The following is a 10,089-nucleotide window of genomic DNA, read 5'->3' on the forward strand; positions in this document are numbered from 1 at the left end:
AGTCCTCCACCCTCTCTCCTCAGTGACCAGGAACCCGATAAGTGGTCGAGGAGATGTCAATTTGTTAATAGGTGAATGAAAGAGTGCCCTCCCCTCCTCGATAGCCACCTTTTATCGAGGATAGTCATGAGAGTCCTTTGTGGAAGAGTTTTGAAATCTGCCACACCTTCTTTGAACCAGCTTTAGTTTTTTCTGAGGAGAAAAGCATGCACACGTTGAAAAACAATATGCTACTTACCTTGCACAACTTAATTTGTTTTTATTACTTTAAACATTTATCTTGGGATCCACCCCTGTAAACGTCATTCATGCGACACGCAAGTGGAGAAGTAGAGTAATTTCATACAAGCATATTTGTCCACATTACCTCTCCTCGCTGCCTCTCCATGATTACTTTTGACCTTTTTCAAAAGGAGGCGAGAGAGGACGGAGGAGAGAGGACACAGGATTTTAGCAAATACAATTGAGAAAAGGCCAGAGTTCCAAACAACCACCATTCCCAATGTGTTCATCCCTCTGAGGTCCTACCGTAGTAGTGCAACATGTTGTTGTGTTTGGACATCTAGACACTACAGCTTGCCGGCATCCTTGAACTTGCTGAGCAGGCCTTGGTCAGCCCGCAGGGGGAAGGAGAGGGAGCGACTGTGGTAGTACTGGGAGTCCGCCTGGAGGTTCTGGATGACGTCCGAAAGCAGGTGGGCATGCTCCACCCCGCAGCCCGGGGCCTCGTAGCTCAGGGCGGTGAAGTGGATGTGGAAGTGGTAGTAGGAAGGCTGGTAGTGGAGGTACACCCTCAGCTTACTGACTGCCACACCGTACCGCTTCAGAATGCTCTCCTGTGATAGGGGAAAGCACCATGAAAAACAAGCACAACTATTTGACAGAGTAACGTGAAGTTGCCCCTAGACCTCTCAAACTCAACTCTGGACCTCGAAGCCAGTTCAACTACAGTTTTTCATTGTTCCCCTCTAATAAAGGACTGATTTAGACCGGGGACACCAGGAGTGTGCAATTAATTATCAGGTAGAACATAAAACCAGCAGGCTCCAGACCACGTAGGGTAAGAGTTGAGTTCCCCTGTCCTAGACACTGATCTTGGGTGAGTTTTGCCCCACTAATGGTTAAGGTTAGGATTGGGAGAGGGGAAGCTGATCATGAATCTGTACCTAGGGGAAACTTCACCCCGGAATGTATTTGATAGGAAAGGAAATGGTTTGATGACAAGAAGGTTGCTAAATAAACAGTCAGTATTCCTAGGCAAAGTAAGTCCCATCCCTCTAACAATCGCAATACGCTCAACAAGCAAATTTAAATAAGAAAATATGTATGATTATAGGATCATTCTCACCTCTCCCTTCTTGCGGATGTTGGTCAGCAATGGCAGATGCAGCGCTGTCAGGTCCCGCAAACTTTTGATGTCCCTTCGATGAACGATGGCAATCAAATGCAAGTCATCCAACTAGGAGAAGGGGGGGGTGAAAGTAACCATAAATCATGTGCTCAATAGGAGGCTTAGATCCTTCCTCATTGTGAATGGCATCTCCATTGTCCACTGTGACCATATGTATAAATTGTCTCAAAGTTGAAGCATTTTAGATCACAATGAATAAGATTACATGGACAGTATCATACATACTGTACAAGGTATCTCACCTGCTTTTGGTCCCACTTGAAATCTGGGAGCAGGACAAAGCCGACGTCCTGGTCTGGGTCCTCATAAACCATGCGCTCTGCCTCCGCTTTCTTCTCCAAGATGTTGTACACCCACTGGAGGGAAAAAACACAGCGACAATAACATCTTTTTCACATAAATCATAGAAGTGCAGGTTTACAAATCAGGATCTCTCAATATTGGCCACCATTAATTAGATATTTGAGTGATATAAAAGTAAACTATACCTGACAAGTTTAGGTTAATTTCCCCATCCTTTGTGGGCTCTGCCTGTCAAGCAGCAGAAGGGCACATTTGCCGATGTACTGTTACTGTTCTGTGTACTGTTTCCAATACCTGCCATCCGTTGAAAATTGCCCACTCGTGTTCTATGTGGTGATGCAAACACCTTTACTAGTGAAGGGCATTTCAAGTCTTTTCAGTTAGCCTTTTGATTCCGCTGTGTTCACCTAAAAGAGCCGGCTCCAAACACCTCTTTGTTCAGTAGCCATGATTGTGTTAAATAAACATGGGTGGGGCCTCCAAATCACTAAGTACGCCCCTGTCCGTGGTATCACTTTAACCCTTTAAGATCAGAGGAAGAAAGCCCGCACTAATGACTTCTCCAGCATCCGTGGAGCATTGCCCAATCTGGCTCTTCTATATGGATGGTATTGTTATCCCAGATTGAGGATGATCCCCTGTAAAAACTGTGCATTTACTGAGTTGACAATCAATGTCTCCGGATGTGGAGTGGGAGACTGTGTGTGTAGTGGTATAATGTGGGACTAATAATTACACCTTGAAAGCAATGAAATGCTACCTGTACACTGAAGCTCTGACTCTGAATGTAAGGTAGGGTGATAGAGCGGTAGTCCTCCCCAGACTCCTGCACCAAGTAGGTCTCCTGGCGCAGGTATTTCTTCACATGCTTCTCTGTGGCCGGACACACCACTGTGGTCTTGATCTCTTTGGAACCAAGGAACAAGACAAGGATCAACACCACATCAGATTTCAGTCAGAGATTTGAATTGGATTATGAAGTGATAATGATGCCACTTCCCATTGCAGAATTACTTGATTTGGTGAAATGTATTGAATATACAGCTGTCCCCGACTAAAACAAATCTTGGTCAACCGAGAGTGGTCCTGTTCTTTCGACCAATCGATTGGTTGAGTAAAACCAACTACATATGCACTGAGCTTGTAGGATGCTTTAAGCTGTTTGATTAAATAATGAAAGACACAAATGATTCAAGAAAGAGCACGATGGTCACACTTTTTAAAAAATGACAGCGAGTGTGACTGGCACACGTTTTCTCGCACTGCTCTCTACTGCAGCGAAAAGGCACCACAGCAAGTGTTTATTGTGCTGTCCATGTTGAAGCTGCAACAATTTCAGCCATTTAGTTTCTTATTGAAAGGTTCTGTTACCGAAATCCCTAATTTGTTTAGGAAAAACGTTGCATATTCCCTCAACCCGTGCTCTCTTTACGTGAAACATGTAAGCATTGCATGCGACCAAGGAAGTGTGATAATAATCATTAAGATATATTAGAGATTCGCAGTAGACGTCCTAAATACCCCACAGCCTTCAGATGTGAGATAAACAGTGCACTTGCACTTGAGATGCGTTTTAAGGCTATGGATACAAAAGTGAACTTATCATTTCAAAACGTTTAGGTCAGTTGTATGCCGCTTTGCGATCTATTAACAGCAAGGGTTACATTAAATAGGCAAAATATTTTTTGCTGATACAAAAGGGAAACCCAGCCTCGAGCTGCCCAGTGACGCGAGCCTACCAGATGAGCTAAATGCCTTTTTTGCTCGCTTCAAGGCAAGTAACACTGAAGCATGCATCAGAGCACCAGCTGTTCCGGACGACTTTGATCACGCTCTCCGTAGCCGATGTGAGCAAGACCTTTAAACAGGTCAACATTCCCAAGGCCGCGGGGCCAGACGGATTACCAGGACTTGTACGGACCAACTGGCAAGTGTCTTCACAGACATTTTTAACCTCTCCCTGACAGAGTCTGTAATATCTACATGTTCCAAGCAGACCACCATAGTCCCTGTACCCAAGAAAGCGAAGGTAACCTGCCTAAATGACTACCGACCCGTAGCACTCACGTCCGTCGCCATGAAGTGCTTTGAAAGGCTGGTCATGGCTCACATCAACACCATCATCCCGGAAACCCTAGACCCACTCCAATTCACATACCGCCCCAACAGATCCACAGATGACGCAATCTCAAATTGCACTCCACACTACCATTTCCCGCCTGGACAAAAGAAACACCTACAGTGGGTAGAACAAGTATTTGATACACTGCCGATTTTGCAGGTTTTCCTACTTACAAAGCATGTAATGGTCTGTAATTTTTATCATAGGAACACTTCAACTGCGAGACTGAATCTAAAACAAAAATCCAGAAAATCACATTGTATGATTTTTAAGTAATTAATTTGCATTTTATTGCATGACATAAGTATTTGATCACCTACCAACCAGTAAGAATTCCGGCTCTCATAGACCTGTTCGTTTTTCTTTAAGAAGCCCTCCTGTTCTCCACTCATTACCTGTATTAACTGCACCTGTTTGAACTCGTTACCTGTATAAAAGACACCTGTCCACACACTCAATCAAACAGACTCCAACCTCTCCACAATGGCCAAGACCAGAGAGCTGTGTAAGGACATCAGGGATACAATTGTAGACCTGCACAAGGCTGGGATGGGCTACAGGACAATAGGCAAGCAGCTTGGTGAGAAGGCAACAACTGTTGGCGCAATTATTAGAAAATGGAAGAAGTTCAAGATGACGGTCAATCACCCTCGGTCTGGGGCTCCATGCAAGATCTCACCTCGTGGGGCATCAATGATCATGAGGAAGGTGAGGGATCAGCCCAGAACTACACGGCAGGACCTGGTCAATGACCTGAAGAGAGCTGGGACCACAGTCTCAAAGAAAACCATTAGTAACACACTACGCTGTCATAGATTAAAATCCTACAGCGCACGCAAGGTCCCCCTGCTCAAGCCAGTGCATGTCCAGGCCCGTCTGAAGTTTACCAATGACCATCTGGATGATCCAGAGGAGGAATGGGAGAAGGTCATGTGGTCTGATGAGACAGAAATAGAGCTTTTTGGTCCACCAGCCGTGTTTGGAGGAAGAAGAAGGATGAGTACAACCCCAAGAACACCATCCCAACCATGAAGCATGGAGGTGGAAACATTCTTTGGGGATGCTTTTCTGCAAAGGGGACAGGACGACTGCACCGTATTGAGGGGAGGATGGATGGGGCCATGTATCGCGAGATCTTGGCCAACAACCACCTTCCCTCAGTAAGAGCATTGAAGATGGGTCGTGGCTGGGTCTTCCAGCATGACAACGACCCGAAACACACAGCCAGGGCAACTAAGGAGTGGCTCCGTAAGAAGCATCTCAAGGTCCTGGAGTGGCCTAGCCAGTCTCCAGACCTGAACCCAATAGAAAATATTTGGAGGGAGCTGAAAGTCCGTATTGCCCAGAGACAGCCCCGAAACCTGAAGGATCTGGAAAAGGTCTGTATGGAGGAGTGGGCCAAAATCCCTGCTGCAGCGTGTGCAAACCTGGTCAAGACCTACAGGAAACATATGATCTCTGTAATTGCAAGCAAAGGTTTCTGTATCAAATATTAAGTTCTGCTTTTCTGATGTATCAAATACTTATGTCATGCAATAAAATGCAAATTAATTACTTAATCATACAATGTGATTTTCTGGATTTTTGTTTTAGATTCCGTCTCACAGTTGAAGTGTACCTATGATAAAAATTACAGACCTCTACATGCTTTGTAAGTAGGAAAACCTGCAGAATCGGCAGTGTATCAAATACTTGTTCTCCCCACTGTATATGAGAACGCTGTTCATTGACTACAGCTCAGCGTTCAACACCATAGTGCCCACAAAGCTAAGGACCCTGGGACTAAACACACCCCTCTGCAACTGGATCCTGGACTTCCTGAAGGGCCGCCCCCAGTTGGTAAGGGTAGGCAACAACACATCTGCCACACTGATCCTCAACACGAGGGCCCCTCAGGGGTGCGTGCTCAGTCCCCTCCTGTACTCCCTGTTCACCCACGACTGCGTGGCCAGGCACGACTCCAACACCATCATTAAGTTTGCCGAAGACACAACAGTGATAGGCCTGATCACCGACAACGATGAGACAGCCTATATGGAGGAGGTCAGAGACCTGGCCGTGTGGTGCCAGGATAACAACCTCTTCCTCAATGTGATCAAGACAAAGGAGATGATTGTGGACTACTGGGGGAAAAAAGAGGACTGAGCACGCCCCCATTCTCATCGACGGGGCTGTAGTGGAACAGGTTGAGAGCTTCAAGTTCTTTGGTGTCCACATCACCAACAAAATATAAAATGGTCCAAACACACCAAGACAGTCGTGAAGAGGGCACGACAAAGCCTATTCCCCCTCGGGAGACTGAAAAGATTTGGCATCGGTCCTCAGATACTCAAAAAGTTATACAGCTCCACCATCGAGAGCATGCTGACTGGTTGCATCACCGCCTGGTATGGCAACTGCTCGGCCTCCGACCGCAAGGCACTACAGAGGGTAGTGCGTAAGGCCCAGTACATCACTGGGGCCAAGCTTCCTGCCATCCAGGACCTCTATACCAGGCGGTGTCAGAGGAAGGCCCTCAAAATTGTCAAAGACTACAGCCACCCTAGTCATAGACTGTTACCTCTGCTACCGCACGGCCAGCGGTACCGGAGCGCCATGTCTAGGTCCAAAAGGCTTCTTAACAGCTTCTACCCCCAAGCCATAAGACTCCTGAACAGCTAATCATGGCTACCCGGACTATTTGCATTGCCCCCCTAGCCCACCCCAACCCCCTCTTTTACACTGCTGCTACTCTGTTTATTATTTATGCATAGTCACTTTAACTCTACCCACATGTACACTACCGTTCAAAAGTTTGGGGTCACTTCGAAATGTCCTTGTTTTTGAAAGAAAAATCATTTTTTTGTCCATTAAAATACCATCAAATTGATCAGAAATACAGTGTAGACAGTGTTAATGTTGTAAATGGCTATTGTAGCTGGAAACGGCTGATTTTTTATGGAATGTCTACATAAGCGTACAGAGGCCCATTATCAGCAACCATAAGTCCGGTGTTCCAATGGCACGTTATGTTTGCTAATCCAAGTTCATCATTTTAAAAGGCTAATTGATCATTAGAAATCCCTTTTGCAATTATGTTAGCACAGCTGAAAACTGTTGTGCTGATTAAAGAAGCAATAAAACTGGCCTTCTTGAGACTAGTTGAGTATCTGGAGCATCAGCAATTGTTGGTTTGATTACAGGCTCAAAATAGCCAGAAACAAATAACTTTCTTCTGAAAGTTGTCAGTCTATTCTTGTTCTGAGAAATGAAGGCTATTCCATGCGAGAAATTGCCAAGAAACTGAAGATCTCGTAAAATGCTGTGTACTACTCCCTTCACAGAACAGCGCAAACTGGCTCTAACCAGAATAGAAAGAGCTGGAGGCCCCGGTGCACAACTGAGCAAGAGGACAAATACATTAGTGTCTAGTTTGAGAAACAGACGCCTCATAGGTCCTCAACTGGCAGCTTCATTAAATAGTACCCGCAAAACACCAGTCTCAACGTCAACAGTGAAGAGGCGACTCCGGGATGCTGACCTTCTAGGCAGAGTTGCAAAGAAAAAGCCATATCTCAAATTACAAAAACGTAGCTATAGGTTTGTCGTAACATTTAAAGTTAAACCATATTGTTCATTTTTTTGCACTGCATGGATCACCGGTGTGGTTGAATGCAGCATTGCTGTATGGTGCACTCAAAATGTATTGTAGTTGTGTAGCCGGCCTAATCTACTGCTCAAATGTTGCTGTAATAGTACTTTTTATTTTATTAATAGGCCTACATGTTTCTCCTTTGCATGGTGTTTTGTTGCAGGTTTTATTTTTTGGTTATTCATAGTCAAGCTTTAAAAACCAAAGCCAGACTGCAAAATGTTAGTAGCCTAGCTAGGACTGTGGCAGTTGTCTGTACACTTTCCCTCCGCTGCGCGCTGTAAACTGGACACACGAAAGCAGCGCAATTGAAGTTGAATTCACCGATGTGAGCGCATCAGGCTGTAATTTCATAAAGTATATGACTCAACTGTTGACTCAATTATACTAGCATGAATGTCCTAGTCTGCCCGCGGGCCTTGTGTGACACATGCGCTAGCCTATTAGCCACGTTATGACTGACGTGATCATTGCCCTTGCTAGTTTGATTGTATTGACATTCCCAGCCTTAATTACAGTTGTCTGTTTTTGTTCAAAATATTAGTCATTAAAACAAACAGTGTATCCCGAATGAGTGGAGGCAGCAAACAATGTAACAGGCCAGCTGCGATTTACAACCTGACAGCAATAAAAAAAAAATGGGACTATCAAGAAATATAATTATTCATAAATTGAAATGCTGCCATCTTTTCTGCCAACAATGCCTTATTGTAAATCATGGAATGTTGAGTCCAATAGAACCTATTTCTAAAACCTCTAGTTAGTTTTGAAGCATAAACTGGAAATTTGATCATTTTTACTGATATGAGTATTTGTTTGATATCTGCAAAGTAGTTAAAACGCTGTCAGTACCACTTTAAGGGTTGGTTTCTGGGACACAGATTATGCCTAGTCCTGGAATAAAAAGTTATTCAATGAAGATTCTCCACTGAGCATGCCTTTTAGTCCAGGACTAGGCTTAATCTGTGTCTGGGAAACCGGGCCTAATTGTGTGTGTCATATCATTATGCCCTATTTTTACCCAGTCAAAACACTTCACAGCAAATATCAGTGTGAAGTTGTGTAAGGGAAATTGAAATTGGGGAACAGTGTGCTAGTCTGATTTAGGCATGTTATCTACTAGGTGGCACTAGTAGTTCCTACTGTGTTCTCTGTCAACGGAGTCACGCATTTTCACATCATATAAATGTTCATGTCATTTTGGGGCAGTTCTAGCCTATGTATCCTGGGGCATACCATTCAAATGAGCAGGGGGTTGGAGTTGATATGTGCTGTAGATATCATTCCTCATGTCCAACTTCAGTCTGGAGCCATTGAAAATCTCCAACAGGGTGTCCTCCCTGATAGGGGTCTTCTCCAGAATGATGACAGCCTCCTGGTCGTTCAACTGATAGGGAATTAGGGAAATAATACATTGTTGTTTGAGATTCAATGACTGTCCACCTTATTAACTAGCTAGCTAGACAATCTAACGTTAACAAGGTTTTAAGCATTTAACTACATGTATTGTCATATACTTGGACAGGACATGCATGATACAAATAGAAACACTTTTACTCAAACGACACCTCGCGGCCGGCTATCGCTAAACTGATTCGTACACGTGCCGACTGCTCACATTAACAACAGGCAAGTGAGACGAATTATGCGACGCGAACTTCTACCAAGCTACTAACAGTTGCAGTTTAAGTGGCTGCAAGTGTGGTGCAACCACAGTTTTCCAACCTATTTAAGATACAGCTATATAACGTTACCACCTATAAACATCTATAAGCTCTTTGGTTTTAGTTTAGCTAGCTACTAGCCAACATTGACTAACTAGCTAGATACCTAGATACTGTAACGTTAGCCACCTTTCCGTGTATGAACATATTTTTCTCCCGTGCAGAGTCCCGCAGAACCGTTGTTGTTTTAAATCCGAACAAAGGATTTGCAGATGCTGATTGATCGCGATTTTCCTCGTCACTATTCGCTTCATTCTTTAATCGTTTGGCCTTTGCAGCATCAGTTTCATTTCTGTCCGCAAAATCAACTTCACGTTTACCAGTTTCCGCCATTTTTATTCTAGGGTACTTCTTCTTCGGTGGGGTTTTACGGCAGACTAAATCCTTATTGCCGCCTCCTACTGGGTGAGGTGAAAACTGTGAAACTTTAACATAAGAAATAGAGGAAGGGTGAAAAAACAAACTCATATTCTCCAAAAACAAACAGCCCAAAATAATATATATTATTATTATATAAATAATATTATCCGTCTTATTCATGTCTACTCAGATCCCTACACAGGCTCTGGGGCCTGAGAGGGGGGAACTTATTTGGACAATATTCCTTGCAATGTTTCAGCTGTGAAGTCATGTAGATCCAAAAACATTTTAGCCACATTCACAATGATTTCCAATTTCTGCTGGGCATTTATCACCTGGGCATTGAATGCAACAAAACCCACTTTCTTCACGATCATTAGGCCTATATCAGGATCTCTCAACTGCTGAACAACATTCTCAGCACACTGCGGGGCTTCCACTGCCATGTCTTCCTCATCTTCATTTGGTCAAACTATTTCCAATGCCTCTGCATAGGAGACATGCTGGACAAGCCTGACACTTTCTACTTCGATCCAGT

At 44.2% G+C, this 10,089-nt stretch overlaps 1 protein-coding gene across 2 annotated transcripts; it reads right to left on the reverse strand.

Moving 5' to 3' along the window:
• Window positions 1-367: 367 nt before the first annotated feature.
• Window positions 368-9,540, reverse strand: dcps (decapping enzyme, scavenger). Of its 2 annotated transcripts, XM_041893699.1 has the most exons (7): window positions 9,321-9,540; window positions 8,704-8,854; window positions 2,475-2,620; window positions 1,654-1,767; window positions 1,349-1,459; window positions 529-836; window positions 368-401 (listed from the first exon to the last, which is right to left on the reverse strand). In XM_041893699.1, exons 1-6 carry the CDS (start codon window positions 9,522-9,524, stop codon window positions 570-572), a joined length of 993 nt encoding a protein of 330 aa, XP_041749633.1. In that variant the 5' UTR covers window positions 9,525-9,540; the 3' UTR covers window positions 368-401; window positions 529-569. The 2 variants fall into 2 exon arrangements, with proteins under 2 accessions (XP_041749633.1, XP_041749632.1); XM_041893698.1 differs by having other exon boundaries at window positions 368-836.
• Between the last annotated feature and the right edge of the window lie 549 nt (window positions 9,541-10,089).

This window comes from Coregonus clupeaformis, chromosome 13 (assembly GCF_020615455.1).
Source record: "Coregonus clupeaformis isolate EN_2021a chromosome 13, ASM2061545v1, whole genome shotgun sequence".
Lineage (NCBI taxonomy): Eukaryota > Metazoa > Chordata > Actinopteri > Salmoniformes > Salmonidae > Coregonus > Coregonus clupeaformis.

Coding starts and splice junctions, on each gene's coding strand:
- dcps (XM_041893699.1), bottom strand. CDS start 9,524: ATGGCGGAAACTGGTAAACGTGAAGTTGATTTTGCGGACAGAAATGAA. Junction 2,621..8,703: donor ACCCCCTGCTCATTTGAATG/GTATGCCCCAGG, acceptor TTGGTTCCAAAG/AGATCAAGACCACAGTGGTG. Junction 837..1,348: donor ACATCCGCAAGAAGGGAGAG/GTGAGAATGATC, acceptor CCCCTATCACAG/GAGAGCATTCTGAAGCGGTA.